Source organism: Neoarius graeffei, chromosome 20 (assembly GCF_027579695.1).
Source record: "Neoarius graeffei isolate fNeoGra1 chromosome 20, fNeoGra1.pri, whole genome shotgun sequence".
Classification (NCBI taxonomy): domain Eukaryota; kingdom Metazoa; phylum Chordata; class Actinopteri; order Siluriformes; family Ariidae; genus Neoarius; species Neoarius graeffei.
In genome coordinates, this window is record NC_083588.1 from 23,158,529 (window position 1) to 23,175,222 (window position 16,694).

Sequence of the window (16,694 nt, forward strand, 5' to 3'; positions counted from 1 at the left end):
TGGATCAAATGCCGCTTTTCCACTACAAACGCGGCTGAGTCGGGCTGAGCCGTGCCGTGCTGAGTCGAGCTGAGTGGGGCTGTTGGAGTTGCATTTCGACTACAGCCGCGCTGAACCGTGCTGGCTGGAAGTGGGTGGACACATTGGGTGGAGTTAGTGAAAGTGGGTGGACGTCACGTGATGTCGTTAAGCAGCGCAAACAGTGACATCAGTGAGCTTTTAAGCGGTAGTCTCACGACCCGGATAGTAAACAATAAACATGGAGGACATGGAGTCGTTAGTGTTGCTGGTCTTGGTGCTGTGGCTTGTTGTCACTGACAACGCCAACAGATACTGGCAAAAGCGTATAGATGAGGCGAGGCGCATAAGGCTTCATAATTCTCGTAATTCGTAATTATTCTTCTTCCGGGTTTACGGTGTTTACAGATCTCAGCGTGCTCGCGGGGCGTGTGTGGGCATGTGAGGACACTCCTCCTCACCAATCAGTGCACAGGGGAGTGTCTGCTCACGCCCCCAGCCTCACTCAGCACGGTTTGGCTCGCTTCAGCCCTACTCCAAAACGGTGCGAGTTTTAGGGGCTAAGCAGGGCTGAAGCGAGCTGAGTCGTGCTGTTTTTTTGGTAGTCGAAACGCGAGCCGTGTCGGGCTGAAGTGAGCTGAAGCGAGCTGAAGTGAGCTGAAAAAGGGTAGTGGAAAAGGGCCAAAATAGTGTTCATTTCTTCCAAAAATGACCTGGATTAATGATCTGTCTGACCACAATACACATTTCTACTGTGTGATGGTCCATCCCAGATGCCTCCAAGCACAGAGAAGACAATGGTGCTTCTGAACACGGTTAATATAAAAGTACCTTTTTGTACAGTAAAGTTTTAACTGGTATTTGTGGATCTCTGTATTTTAGTGCTGGACAAAGGATTGCCAAAGTAATCCTGAGCCCATATAGTTATATCAGCTGTAGATGAATGACTGTTCTTGATGCAGTGCAGCCTGAGAGATGAGAGATCACAGGTGTTCAGCTTTGGCTTGCACCCTTGCCCTTTGTGCATTGAATTTCCTCCAGATTCCTTGACTCGTTTAATGATATTATGCACCATAGAAGGTGAAATATTCAAAACCCTTTCAATCTTTCTTTGAGGAACATTATTTTTAAAGGTACCCTTCCACCAAAAACGTTTAATACTGGCTCTTTTTGAAATACCATAGTTCACTCCAAGTTGCATATGCATGCTGCATGTGAAAATGTAATTCTACTCCCATTCCCTGTATTAGCTTATGAAAGAAAATAGTCAGAAAAACAAGCGGATCAGAAAAAGCCATACGAAGTTACGTCACTTCGAAAATTAGTATTCATGGCCTCGCCCACCTTGGCTTGCGACCGCCTACGGGAAGAAAGCGCGAGGAGAGAGACGTAATTCGCCCTGAGACGCGGCGCTCCACATCAGTTTCGTTTCTAACGGCAGCTCCAGCCCGACTTTGCACGCTCGTAACTTGGGCAGGGGAGGTCCCAGCCTCCCCAGACTTGGCAGCCAGCGGCCTCTGCCCTCTCCCGAATGAAAGAGTGTTCCCAGGGCGGGCTAGTGCCGCGCCACGGGATGTAATTCGCCCCGAGGCACAGCGCGGTGCTCCGCATCAGTTTCGTTTCAACGGCAGCTCCAGCCCGATTTTGCACGCTCGTAACTCGGGCAGGGGAGGTCCCAGCCTCCCCAGACTTGGCAGCCAGTGGCCTCTGCCCTCTCCTGAACGAAAGAGTGCTCCCTGGGCGGGCTAGTGCCGTGCCTCGGGACATAATTCACCTAACCCTAAGTCCCAGCCTCCCCAGACTTGGCAGCCAGTGACCCCTGCCCTCTCCCGAACGAACCAGCGCTGCCAGGGCCCGTCAGCTCCCAGCCAGGGGACGTTATTCCCCCCACACCCCCCGAGGCGAGCTCTGCTCCATGCCTCGTCCCTTGATGAGAGCTGCTGCCGCAGGGAGTATTCAATTAAATAAATAAATGAATGAATGAATCCCTCCCAGTCACACACACAAGCGTTCTGGTTGGGGAGAGAGCTCCCTTCCTCTGCTCTCCCTCTCCTCTTATAGGGCGCGGTCACTGGGGAAGACACACAAACACACGTTAATTCCCGTCACGTGCAGTGATTCTGACACTTACCTTCCCTGACTCCGCCCTCCATTCACAGACCAACGCTTGGCTATGCCCCCGCTGCCACATCTACATTGTTATTGGTCAAAACATCGATGTCGAGACCATAATAGTCAATCGAAACAGTTTTTACAAAGACCCCCACATCCGCTTGTTCTGACCCACTGGAGGTAGCGTCACAGTGCCGTTAGCCAGTCAGAGGTAACACGTTTACTGATTGGCTAACAGCAATAGTGCAGAGAGGAAGCCCGGGCCGGTTTGCTGGCGCTGCGGGGAACCGGGCCACCTCCAACAGCAGTGGTCGATAATGGAGGTGGGCACGGTGGTTCGGATCCCCAACGCGCCAGGAGCCGCCCTCGATCGGGCCGGAGCGTATCGCATACCGGTGAGTATCCAAGGGGATACATATCAGGCGTTGGTGGATTCTGGCTGTAATCAGACCTCAATCCACCAAAACCTGGTGCAAACTGAGGAATTGGGGGGAGCACAATTGGTGAAGGTGTTGTGTGTGCACGGGGATGTTCACCGCTACCCTTTAGTGTCGGTCCACATTATTTTCAGAGGGGAAAAGTTTATAGTGAAGGCGGCGGTTAATCCTCGCCTTACCCACTCTTTAATTTTGGGGACTGATTGGCCGGGATTTCGGGGTTTAATGACACACTTAGTCAAGAGTGGGTCCTGCCATTTGACAGGGGGAGGTCCCGGTGTCACTTTGGCGGGAGCAGCTGTCACAGAGCCGTCTACGTCATCTCCGCGCCAGAGTGAGGAGCCGCCGGCTCCTCCTCTCTCTATTGGGGAATCCCTCGCGGATTTCCCATTAGAGCAATCGCGAGACGAGACTCTGCGGCATGCTTTTGACCAAGTGAGCGTAATCGATGGTCAAACGCTCCAGCCGAACGCCACCCCGTCCTTCCCCTACTTCGCGATTATGAAGGATAGATTATACCGAGTGACGCAGGACACTCAAACTAAAGAGCGAGTCACGCAGCTTTTAATTCCGAAGAGCCACCGGGAATTGGTATTCCAGGCGGCTCACTTTAATCCCATGGCTGGACACTTAGGGCAGGATAAAACACTAGCCCGAATAATGGCCCGATTCTATTGGCCGGGGATTCGCAGCGATGTCTGTAGGTGGTGTACGGCATGCCGCGAATGCCAGTTAGTAAATCCAGCGGCCATTCCAAAAGCGCCTTTGCGCCCTCTATCGTTAATCGAGACCCCGTTCGAAAGAATTGGGATGGATCTCGTCGGGCCATTAGATCGGTCAACACGAGGGTACCACTTTATATTAGTTCTGGTGGACTATGCAACGCGATACCCGGAAGCAGTGCCTCTTCGCAATATCTCAGCACGCAGTATTGCGGAGGCGCTCTTCCGCGTCATCTCCCGAGTTGGAATCCCGAAAGAGATTCTGACTGATCAAGGCACCTCGTTTATGTCACGAACACTGAATGAACTGTATGGGTTATTAGGTATTAAGCCGATCCGCACCAGCGTTTATCACCCACAAACGGACGGCTTAGTGGAACGGTTTAATCGCACCCTTAAAAACATAATTAAGAAATTTGTAAGTGAGGACGCGCATAACTGGGATAAATGGCTCGAACCCTTGCTCTTTGCAGTGCGAGAGGTCCCCCAAGCCTCCACGGGGTTCTCCCCGTTTGAATTATTATATGGGCGTAAGCCGCGCGGCATTTTAGATGTGCTGCGAGAAAATTGGGAGGAGGGACCTTCACCAAGCAAAAATGAAATTCAATACGTTATTGACCTGCGCACAAAACTTCACACACTCACACAACTAACCCAGGAGAATTTGCGGCAGGCCCAAGAACGGTAAACCCGCCTGTACGACAAGGGTACGCGCCTTAGAGAGTTTGCACCGGGAGAGAAAGTACTCGTACTGTTGCCCACATCGAGCTCTAAATTAGTCGCCAAGTGGCAAGGACCCTTTGAGGTCACACGGCGAGTCGGGGACGTCGACTATGAGGTGAAGCGAACGGCCAGGGGTGGGGCGCTACAGATTTACCACCTCAACCTACTCAAACTCTGGAACGAGGAGGTCCCCGTGGCGTTGGTGTCGGTGGTTCCGGAGAAGGCGGAGCTGGGGCCGGAGGTTCAAAAAGGAACATTAGCATCACGTCCCTCTCCGGTCCCCTGTGGAGACCACCTCTCCCCGACCCAACTCACGGAGGTTGCCCAGTTGCAGACCGAGTTTTCGGACGTGTTCTCACCCCTGCCCGGCCGCACCAACCTCAGAGCACCACATTGAGACGCCCCCGGGGGTGATAGTGCATAGCCGCCCTTACAGGCTACCCGAACACAAGAAAAAGGTGGTTCGGGAAGAACTCGAGGCCATGCTCAAAATGGGCATCGTCGAGGAGTCCCACAGTGACTGGAGCAGCCCAGTGGTCTTGGTACCCAAGGCCGACGGGTCGGTCCGGTTCTGTGTGGACTATAGAAAAGTCAACGCGGTGTCTAAATTCGATGCGTACCCAATGCCTCGTATTGATGAGTTGCTCGATCGGCTAGGCACGGCTCGTTTTTACTTGACACTGGATTTAACAAAGGGTTATTGGCAGATCCCCTTGACTCCATTATCCAGTGAAAAAACGGCCTTTTCCACACCGTTCGGCTTACACCAATTCGTCACACTTCCTTTTGGGCTGTTTGGGGCGCCTGCTACGTTTCAGTGGCTGATGGACAGGGTCCTCCGCCCCCACGCCACCTATGCGGCCGCGTACTTAGACGATATCATTATTTATAGTAATGACTGGCCGCGGCACCTACAACACCTGAGGGCCATCCTTAGGTCGCTAAGGCGGGCGGGTCTCACGGCCAACCCGAAGAAGTGTGCGATTGGGCGGGTGGAAGTACGGCATCTGGGCTTCCACTTGGGCAACGGGCAGGTGCGTCCCCAAATTAACAAGACTGCAGCGATTGCGGCCTGCCCGAGGCCCAAGACCAAAAAGGGGGTGAGACAGTTCCTGGGGCTGGCTGGCTATTATCGTAGGTTTATACCTAATTATTCGGACGTCACCAGCCCGCTGACTGATCTGACTAAAAAGGGGGCACCAGATCCGGTCCAGTGGACGGAGCAATGCTAGCGGGCTTTTTCTAAGGTTAAGGCTGCACTGTGTGGGGGGCCACTTTTACACTCCCCTGACTTTTCTCTCCCCTTTATGTTGCAGACAGATGCGTCGGACAGAGGGCTGGGGGCCGTTTTGTCCCAGCAGGTGGAGGGGGAGGATCGCCCCATCTTGTACATTAGCCGCAAGCTGTCGGTGCGTGAGGGGCGCTACAGTACCATCGAGAAGGAGTGCCTGGCGATCAAGTGGGCGGTCCTCGCCCTCCGGTACTACCTGCTGGGACACCCTTTCACCCTCTGTTCGGACCACGCGTCCCTCCAGTGGCTCCACCGCATGAAGGATGCCAATGCGCGGATCACCCGTTGGTATCTGGCACTCCAACCCTTTAACTTCAAGGTGATCCACAGGCCGGGGGCACAGATGGTCGTGGTGGACTTCCTCTCCTATCAAGGGGGGGGAGTCGGCTGCGGGCCGGACGGCTGCCCGGCCTGAGTCGGGCGGTGGGGGTATGTGGCAGCGGGGGAGTGGTCTAGCATCGGTCTGTGACAGGAGGGCGGAGTCAGGGAAGGTAAGTGGCAGAATCACTACACCTGTTGTTAATTGATGTGTTTGTGTGTCTTCCCAGTGACCGCGCCCTTCTTAAGGAGAGTGAGAGCAGAGGGACTCTCTCCACAACCAGACGGCTGATGTGTGTGCGTGTGTCTGTGTGTTTGCAACTGAAAAGTGCAAATAAAAGAGAGTTTTGTTAAAACAGTTCTGTCCTGCCGTCCTTCTGTGCTCCACCCACTTACATGGACAGCTACACCTACCTAGTGTTGTTGTTTTAATGTATCAAGAAGTCTTCCCAATACATCCATCCAGAAAGTAGTTTTTCTATGTCCAGTCTAATAACATCGTAATTCTGTAGGAAGATTCACAGGCACAGTGTATTTCATACAGCTTATGCTTTTTTTTTTTAGCTATAATGTACAACTGAATTCAGGTGCTAGTTTAATAAATTCACTTTCATGGATATCAGCTATAATCCTGATAGAGAGGGAACCTGAGTCAGTAGGTGTGGCGGAAAACATTCAAACAAACTGCGTTTGAATTTCACGAAAAGAACATGCATTAGAGCACACAGCAATGTTGGAAGACTGAACTGAGTTCAACACCTTCATTTATACATTTATTGCAATTAGTGATGTTAATACACACAGCAGCCACGCCCACACTGTTGACATGGAGGCTATGAGCACACTGATACTTGGGTGGGTTAAACATACATATGTACCGTGTGAGTGAGAGAGACGGACGAAAGTCTGCCCAATAAAGCAAAAAATATTAACTTTTCGGAGAGGTGGAAGGTGTCGTAGACTAACACTGGATTCGGTTTGGCTTAGGCGCGGTCGTTGTAAATAAGATCTGGGTGGCTCTTTTCTTGATAATTCAGAAGAAAGGCCGACGTTGTTGGGCACTGATAGCGATATCTTGACCTACACTGCATCTGTGGAAAAATGAACCGAAGAATAATTTTGGATGTCTAACCGCCTGCCTCCGAGTACTCGGTGCTGAGCTCGGCTTATGAATTTGCTATTAACGCTAAAACCCAGCGAACGACCTTACAGCAGACCAGTGCAGTTTCTGAGCTGCTTTGCTTGAGGAAATCTTACCTGGAGCACTGCAGTCAGCGCAGCACTCATTTCCCGGTCTGTCCAGAAACTCCTGAAGGTGGATTCTGTTCGCCTCTTTTTCCGAAGCCATTCTGAACATACGACTCTTTGAGACTGATGAACACTCAAAGCTGCGCTATTTTCCGTTGGGATTCGGCTCAGTGATGTCACGGGCAGCGCCGACTGTCTCACTCGAAATATCGCTCGTCAGGCAAGTCCCGATTGACGGCACGTTTTTTGGAGCCTTGAACAGCACTGTACAGACGTGAAATTAATAAGAAAATAGTGTCTCAACACCTTTGTGCTAGTGAGAGAAGCCGTCGTGTTCAATGAATTCGGCTGGTTCGTTTCTCTCAGCAATCGACTCGGGTTTTTGCCGCCCTTCACTGAGAGAGACCTCAAGCGGTCGTGTTCATAATATAGAGCATGCCTTTACTCGTTTCAATATGCGAGATTGAGGAAGATTGAGGTATTACTGTCTTGACATACAACTGTAGCCTCCTAAACACCGTCAAAACAGCCATGGCCATTTAAACTTGAGTATAAAGTGGTTTTGGAAGTATTCAATATCTCTGGTATATACATTTATGCACTGAATGGCGACTTCTTATAGCATATAGTATGTGGACGCCCCTCTTCCTTGCGGAGTTCGGGTGATTCAGCCACACCCATTGCTAAAAGGTGCATAAAACCAAGCCTATAGCCATGCGATCTCCCTAGATGAACATTGGCAGTAGGATGGGTCATACTAAAGAGCTCAGCGACTGAACATGGCACCATCATAGGATACCACATTTGTCACAAAAGAGTTCATGAAATTATTTGCCCTGCTAGATCTGCCCCAGCCAACTGCAAGTGCTATTACTGTGAAGTGGAAGTGTCTAAGAGCAACAACAGCTCAGCCATAAAGCAAGGCTCACAGAGTACTTAAGCATGTAACACTTAAAATTGCCTATCCTCTATTGCATCAATCACTATTGTTCCAAACAAGAATTGTCAGAAGTTTCATGAAATAGGTTTCCATGACTGAACAACTGCACAACACCAAGCATCAGCCTCCCCTATGGGGGATAGCAACTCCATATTATTGCCCATGGTCTTGAAATGATATCCAGCAAACTCATAGGTGTGGTGGTCTGCTGTCCACATATTTTTGGCCATATAAATGTACATACTGTATTGAAATGTTTGTTCAAAACATTTGCTTAAGTACTGCGTTTATAAGGCAACTAAAAACTTTAATCTGCAGTTTATTTATATATATCTCCTACAAAGCTATTCATTTTTAGAAGGCTGCCTGTTGGTTTCTCCATGAAGCCACCACTGAGCTCCTGTGGGCATTTAATCTAAAAGCAAGGTTATTCACAGTAAGAGACTTGGAGACTGAAGATTTAAATCAATACATGCTAGAACTTTAATCAATACAGACAAGTAATATAAATCAGCTTTCAGTAACCTTAAAACTACTTAAAAGAAAATGGAAAGAAAAATGTGTATGCTGGTACAAAAAGTGTACCACCAAGTAAGAACAGCAACATTTTCCAAATGCACAATACACAGAGCAAAGATTAAAACTGATGCACACAACTGAATACAATGTAATGGCAGGACTTTTGCAAACAGACCAAATTCTGAAGGACAGAAAAAAAACAAAAGATTCATTTATCATTCAGATCAAAATTAGTAGGTTCTGTCCATTTAAACTACAGACAAAAGTGTCTTTGTTGTTGCTGCAAATAAACTAAGGTGAGACACTGAACTACAAGCTTTTGCAGATCTTGGGGAGGATTTCTCTATCGTGAGGAGTTGGAGCTGGAACGTGAGCGATGGCGTCTGCGCCCTGGAGATCTTGAGCGAGATCGTCTTCTTATTGGGGAACGGCGACGTGGCGACCGAGACCTATATTTAGTTTTAAATGTGTTTGGAATAAAGTAAAACAACTTAGTTTACAAACTGGTGCAATAAAACAGTTTTAAATGGTAACAAAGCCCAAAAATATTTCTATAATTATGTAATGGAAAAGAATGTGTAATAGAATTTCTAGGCATGTAACAATTCACCCAATTAACGATTCCATTTCCCCCAACATTTTTTGAAAAAAAATTAAAATGAAGAAAATTTTATTACCAACAACTGCAAGATTTATTTTCCTATTCATCAGCTTCAACATTCCTTTTGTTAAGCTTATTTTTTTTTCCTTAACAAAAAAAAAAAGGGGGGGGGGGGCGGGGTTGGAGTAAAACAAGCCTATTTAAAATATTCCCAAAATGAAAAAAAAAATCTTAACTTTAAAAAAAATTATTTTTTAATTATTTGGCTGTCAGTAGTCTTTAACCCTCTGGAGTCAAGAGCTTCACTAGCAAAGCTTGCCAGGTTTAGAATGAGTAGGTCATGTATTTACATAAATATATTCGTGAGTTTTTATCATACAAGCATGATAAACATAACAGAAACTTTATACTGTCCTATGTGCCCACTGCCAAAATAATATAGTTTTTAAATTACCTAAATTAGATGAAACATTAAACTTGTCACCTTAGTCACAACAGAGTCGGTGCACTGAGCACCTACTTACGCATTTATAAAAGACTATTTCACATGGTAACTGCATGATAATCATTCACTCTTTCAGTTTCAACTGGTTTCTCTTTCATGGTGGGAACACCCACTGTAAACAGGATAAAATCGGTCAGCCATAGTTTAGGCTACCTGCTTGGAGGTCAAACTTGTTGCAAGATGGCACACCGACTTTATGCACTTCGGATGATTTAGGACAGCAATTCAATTCATGATTCAATTAAATCTTGAGAACTGCAACACTGATGACACGTCTCCAAATCAATGGAGAAGATTTAAGTTTCTGTGCTTAATACATTCCTAAGACTGAACAGAATCATCTCAAGTGATCAAAACGATTCATCACAATGGGTAATGTTTCCAACACAGTTCTAAAACTGCTTTTTACATCTTCATTTATCGATTTTTTTTGTTTTTTTAAAGTACAATCATGACATACATACGACATAGATATTATTGTAGCTGAACTTGTGCTGAATACAAAAAAAAAAAAAAAAAAAAAAAGGTCATATGACTTTGGAAATACTACTTAGATTTGTTGAAATTGACGACAAAATGAGAGCATGCCAAAATCATTAGTGAGCCAGAGGGTTAAAAAGATAGCTCCAATTTCTTGTTGAATCTATTTGTACAAAATCACACAACAGCTCTTTTCCAATTTGGATCCGTTTTGGGTATTTTCAATGCATGAGAATGGTGTTACTTCTGCCTGGCAATTTCACTATTTTACGTTACTGCGCCATCTGCTGTCAAAAAATTGCAGTTACAGCTAAGAAAAACTAAGAGAACACAGCCTGATAATCATCCTTTTTTTTTTTTATTTCATCTATTCTCGTCGTCAAATTTGTATCACAATTTATCTTCATACGATATATTGTTACATGCCTAAGAATTATGCTATCATAATGGAAGATAAGGCAGTTTGGAATGAAACCAAACATTCCTATTACAACCCTGATTCCAAAAAAGTTGGGACAAAGTACAAATTGTAAAGAAAAACGGAATGCAATGATGTGGAAGTTTCAAAATTCCATATTTTATTCAGAATAGAACATAGATGACATATCAAATGTTTAAACTGAGAAAATCTATCATTTAAAGAGAAAAATTAGGTGATTTTAAATTTCATGACAACACCACATCTCAAAAAAGTTGGGACAAGGCCATGTTTACCACTGTGGGACATCCCCTTTTCTCTTTACAACAGTCTGTAAATGTCTGGGGACTGAGGAGACAAGTTGCTCAAGTTTAAGGATAGGAATGTTAACCCATTCTTGTCTAATGTAGGATTATAGTTGCTCAACTGTCTTGGGTCTTTTTTGTCGTATCTTCCATTTTATGATGCGCCAAATGTTTTCTGTGGGTGAAAGATCTGGACTGCAGGCTGGCCAGTTCAGTACCCGGACCCTTCTTCTACACAGCCATGATGCTGTAATTGATGCAGTATGTGGTTTGGCATTGTCATGTTGGAAAATGCAAGGTCTTCCCTGAAAGAGACATCATCTGGATGGGAGCACATGTTGCTCTAGAATCTGGATATACCTTTCAGCATTGATGGTGTCTTTCCAGATGTGTAAGCTGCCCATGCCACACGCACCAATGCAACTCCATACCATCAGAGATGCAGGCTTCTGAACTGAGCGCTGATAACAACTTGGGTCGTCCTTCTCCTCTTTAGTCCGAACGACACGGCGTACCTGATTTCCATAAAGAACTTCAAATTTTGATTCGTCTGACCACAGAACAGTTTTCCACTTTGCCACAGTCCATTTTAAATGAGCCTTGGCCCAGAGAAGACGTATGCGCTTCTGGATCATGTTTAGATACGGCTTCTTTGAACTATACAGTTTTAGCTGGCAACGGCAGATGGCACGGTGAATTGTGTTCACAGATAATGTTCTCTGGAAATATTCCTGAGCCCATTTTGTGATTTCCAATACAGAAGTATGCCTGTATGTGATGCAGTGCCGTCTAAGGGCCCGAAGATCACGGGCACCCAGTATGGTTTTCCAGCCTTGACCCTTACGCACAGAGATTCTTCCAGATTCTCTTAATCTTCTGACGATATTATGCACTGTAGATGATGATATGCTCAAACTCTTTGCAATTTTACACTGTCGAACTCCTTTCTGATATTGCTCCACTATTTGTCGGCATAGAATTAGGGGGATTGGTGATCCTCTTCCTATCTTTACTTCTGAGAGCCGCTGCCACTCCAAGATGCTCTTTTTATACCCAGTCATGTTAATGACCTATTGCCAGTTGACCTAATGAGTTGCAATTTGGTCCTCCAGCTGTTCCTTTTTTGTACCTTTAACTTTTCCAGCCTCTTATTGCCCCTGTCCCAACTTTGAGATGTGTTGCTGTCATGAAATTTCAAATGAGCCAATATTTGGCATGAAATTTCAAAATGTCTCACTTTTGACATTTGATATGTTGTCTATGTTCTACTGTGAATACAATATCAGTGTTTGAGATTTGTAAATTATTGCATTCTGTTTTTATTTACAATTTGTACTTTGTCCCAACTTTTTTGGAATCAGGGTTGTATACAGTAAATAACAAATGAGGATTTTAATAAATCCAAGGAAAGAATACTGACCTTCTCCTCATGCGAGGCGGAGTACGGCGCCACATGGGTGGAGGAGGAGGCATCCTACGTGGAGGGGTCAGCCTGCGAGGGGCAGGTCTCATCCTCTGAGCCAGGACAGCTGTAGCTGTGATTTCTTGACCATCTATTTGACCTGAAAAAACAGAGATGAGCGTCATTTCCAGTTTATTAGATATACTGTTGTAGCAGCTTTTACCCAGGAACCTGGGTACACTCATACATTACCTTCTGACTATCACTTTTAGTCATGCTGTCATACACCCCTTTCAAGTCGGGTTATAGGCCCCTTGATTTAGGTTTGAAAGGGTTAACCCGCGTTGTCCATCAGACTCAGGCTGGACAAGGGTCAATTTCATACCTCTTTCATACCAAAGACCAGGGTTGGACCTGCATTATTTGACCAATGTTCAACCCTTCTTTTGCCATTAAAAACAAGCGAGTTAACACAGGTTAACCCCTTACTATGACAATTCAGACAGGACCTGATCATACAGGGTGCCAATTTTAATGGAGGTTCACCACTCACATGCGTGTGTTTGCATGCGAAACTGTGAGCTCGTTCTCATGCAAGTTTTAATTTCATAAACACAGCAAGCATGCAGAGAAACGGAGCACAGCAGCTCAGTGCATGGAGAGCATTTTGTACTAATAATAAATCAAGCAGATGTGCGAGAACAGGCACGTGCATTATTTTTGTTTTCACCCAGAGCTCATGTACACACTGAGTAACTTTAGTGGGGGAAAAAAAAATAATAAATGGTGCATACAGCCTGTCTTGTTTAACACACTCAAAAATGGTGTTTGTAAGTTTGCACTTTATGCGTGTGCGTGCTTGCAGGACAAAGCACTGCGCACCACCATTTGCATGAGATTCATTAGCATGGATGCAAACGGCGCGCCTTTTGGCGGATGCCGCCTTTTTCACGGCTGTCTGGGGGACTTGTGTGAATCGTGCAGATCCGATGAGGTTTTTTTTTTGGGGGGGGGGGGGGGGGAGTGTCTGATTATAATTTCATCAAAGTAAATTCTGTATTTACTTTGATGAAATTAAATAAACAAATGCCGTTACAGTCCATGAAACAGTAAGTATAAGTATGAGAAGAAAACAGTAAATCAGAAAGCTGCGCACGTAAAGCCAATTGGCTGCACGCCATTATCTGCTGCTGGCTGCACTTCACTGCACGCGCAAGGATTTCCATCAGTCCAACGTAAGTTACGTAATTAGCTTTACGTGCGCAGCTCTCTCATTTACTGTTTTCTTCTCATACTTATACTTCCTATGTTTCATGGACTGTAACAGCATTTGCTTATTTAGTAATTTTAATACAGAATTTACTTTGATGAAATTATAGACACTCCAAGGCCCCCCCCCCAAAAAAAAAAAAAAAAACAACTCATCGGATCTGCACGATTCACACAAGAACCCCAGACAGCCGTGAAAAAGGCGGCATCCGCCAAAAGGTGCGCCGTTTGCATCCATGATTAGTCCCGCCCTGGCTGCAAGTGACCAAGGTAGTGCAATTCACAATGAAATTGACCCTTGTCCGACCTGGGTCATACCCACCTCGAGAGATGGGTCACAAAACCAAGTCAGACAGGCCAGCTTAACCGTTTCAGATACAAATCAACATGGGTATAACCTGGGTTGGCCACTCAGTATGAAAGGGGTAGAAGTGAGTAATCATGAGTAAGCCCCTGGTCATGACAATTCAGGTCACAACCCGGGAGAGAGGCATAACCATTAACTCTCAGGCTGGAAATGGGCAGATCTCTCCCTCACTTTCACCACACAGTGTCTGGATCTTACATGCCAAGCAGAAAAAAGCTGCATCATAGGTTCTACGTTACTCTCCAGGGACTCCACACGCTTGCCACATTTACAAAAATAAAGCCAGCTCACATGAACATAACTGATGAACTAAACCTGAGAATGTGGAAAAAAAAAATTCAATTTGTTTGTACATGCAAAATAAACACAATTGCTTCATTATTTCTTACGTTAATGGAGTGCTGGGTGACGTCATTATAACATTTACCAGTTAATTTTTCTAAAATTGAGCACAATTTTTTGTGCACAAAAATTGAAATAGTTATTCACATTACGTAGTGGATGTTCATTATGTCTAACTATTACAAATATTTTAAGTTCGTTTCTTAGACAAGTATATTTTTTAAGTTTGTTACCTTGTTAACAGTTTCGGCGAGAATCTCCCGCCTTCTTCAGAAACAGTCACCAGATGTCGAGTGGTGACGTGCCTTATCAGCTGATGTTGCGTGCAGGAAAATAGATTCCAGCGTTGGATTTTAGAGGCAGTGGAAATACGCAAGCGGGCGCAGAGGACGATGAACCGGGACGAGGGAGCGTATGCACTGTCGCACACCTGGAGCGCCATCCTGGAGGAGCGACCTGACAGCAGGAGGCGTGGACTACCTGTCAAATTGGGCGGGACGTTCACGCCTCCTGCACGCAACATCAGCTGATAAGGCACGTCACCACTCGACATCTGGTGACTGTTTCTGAAGAAGGCGGGAGATTCTCGCCGAAACTGTTAACAAGGTAACAAACTTAAAAAATATACTTGTCTAAGAAACGAACTTAAAATATTAGTTATTCACATTCTCATCATGTGGGATGCCAACTAAAGCCTTGCTTACGATAGACACAGATGATGCAGCCAAGCGGAAAACAGCGTGACAGTGTGTATGTTGTGTGACCATTTCCAGCCTGCAAGTTAATCGTTATGCATTTCTCCTGGGTTGTGACCCAGGTCCTATATGAATTCTCACAACCAGGGGTTAACCAGTATTGATTCTCTTGGTTGGAACTGACAGAAGAAGGTTTGAACAAATGTCAAATAACAGGTCCTACCCTGGTCTTTGGCATGAAAGAGGCAATAATGAATTAACTAAAGTACCAATTTGCACTCTCTTCATAATGCATATAAATCCATTACACCACTCTACGATAAGAGCATACTGAATAATACAGTGGAGGAAATAATTATTTGATCCCTTGCTGATTTTTAAGTTTGTCCACTGACAAAGAAATGAACATTCTATAATTTTAATGGTAGGTTTATTTTAACTGTGAGAGACAAAACATCAAAAAGAAAATCCAGAAAATAACTTCATATAAATGATATAAACTGATTTGCATTTCTTTGAGTGAAATAAGTAAGTATTTGAACCCTCTAGCAAACAAGACTTAGTATTTGGTGGCAAAACCCTTGTTGGCAAGCACAGCGGTCAGCCGGAGGCTGCATTCATCGTAGCTGGAGATTTCAACCACACCTAAACCACATCTAAAGACTGTACTTCCCAAATTTAATCAATATGTCTCATGCCACACCAGAGACAACAAAACCTTGGATCATGTATATACCAACATACCTGGAGCCTACAAGGTTACCCCCCCTTCCCCACCTCGGACAGTCTGACCATCTCTCTTTGTTCCTCACCCCCACCTATTCACCACTCATTAAACGTGTGAAATCAACTGTGAAGACCATTAAGGTATGGCCAGCGGGGGTAGATTCGGTACTCCAGGACAGGTTTAACGACACAGATTGGAGTGTGTTTGCTTCCCAGGCTACGCTCCCAGATAGACATTCACTACGTTTACATGCACATAGAGAGAATCGGATTTCTGCCGTTGCTCGACTGAAATCGAAGTTCAAAATGCCATGTATACACCTTAATTCGGCTGAAATTGAACCGAACTTGATTTCTCGGAATCGAGCTACACGACCTAGTTTATGCGATTTCTGCCGAGCTACTTTGTGCATGTATACCCTATCGAGCTAGTTGTCGAGCTACTTCCGGAAGTGACGAGACCACAAGCGGGAAACACAACAGCCTCGGTCGGCATGACAACAGTAGTAGCGAGCAGCAGAAGAGGTCAGGAGGAACAAACGAAGAAGAGAAAATGGCGATGTAGAGCTCTCTGAAGAGTGGGTGGAGCACAGAGGACGGCAGGACAAAGCTTCTGGTACTAATAGGCTTTTTATTGTCAGACTTTTCAGTTTAACAGCCTACTTTTATTCTTGAGAGAAAAAAAAAAAAAACACACACACACGCGCGCGCGCGCTGTGTTCTAGTCCCGGGATGAGCTGTCCCCTCTGCTCTCCCTCTGCCTCCTTAAATAGGGCGCGGTTACTGGGAAGACACACAAACACAGGTTAATTACCGTCAGGTGTAGTGATTCTGCCATTCACCTTCCCTGGCTCCGCCCTCCTGTCACAGACCGGCACTTGACCACGCCCCCACTGCCACAGGCAAGCAGAAACGTGCACTTCTGGAGCAATGAGGAGACAGAGTTCATGCTCATTCAGCTTAAGGAGTTGAATATATTAAAATTCATGGACGGGAGAAAAACGCGCAATGGAGAACACGGAACTGATAACTTTGTTTACACTCTTGAATAGCTCTTCTTCATGACGACAACCGGAAGTGTACCAACACGATGGGGCGTGTTGCACCACCTGTGGCTCGGGTGCACAATGCACCTCACACAATAGCCCGATTTCAGTTGTGTGCATGTACGATTGGATTTCTCTGGCACCCTGCTGGGACCTTCAGCTCGATTACCGACAGCAGCTCGATTTGGATGGGCATGTAAACGTAGTCAT

General features: G+C 45.7%; 2 protein-coding genes across 2 annotated transcripts in view; both read right to left on the bottom strand.

Moving 5' to 3' along the window:
- LOC132868491 (arf-GAP with dual PH domain-containing protein 1) overlaps nt 1-7,269 on the bottom strand; it is a 217,609-nt gene extending 210,340 nt beyond the window's left edge. The window contains exon 1 of the mRNA XM_060901406.1: nt 6,879-7,269. Coding sequence (XP_060757389.1) covers nt 6,879-6,978 — 100 coding nt within the window. The 5' untranslated portion in view covers nt 6,979-7,269. The remainder of the gene's footprint in view (nt 1-6,878) is intronic.
- A 999-nt stretch (nt 7,270-8,268) lies between these two features.
- Nucleotides 8,269-16,694, bottom strand: part of LOC132869210 (RNA-binding protein with serine-rich domain 1) — a 46,376-nt gene continuing 37,950 nt past the window's right edge. The window contains exons 6-7 of the mRNA XM_060902543.1: nt 12,058-12,199; nt 8,269-8,777 (exon numbers count right to left, since the gene is read on the bottom strand). Of these exons, the coding sequence (XP_060758526.1) occupies nt 8,672-8,777; nt 12,058-12,199 (248 nt within the window). The 3' untranslated portion in view covers nt 8,269-8,671. The remainder of the gene's footprint in view (nt 8,778-12,057; nt 12,200-16,694) is intronic.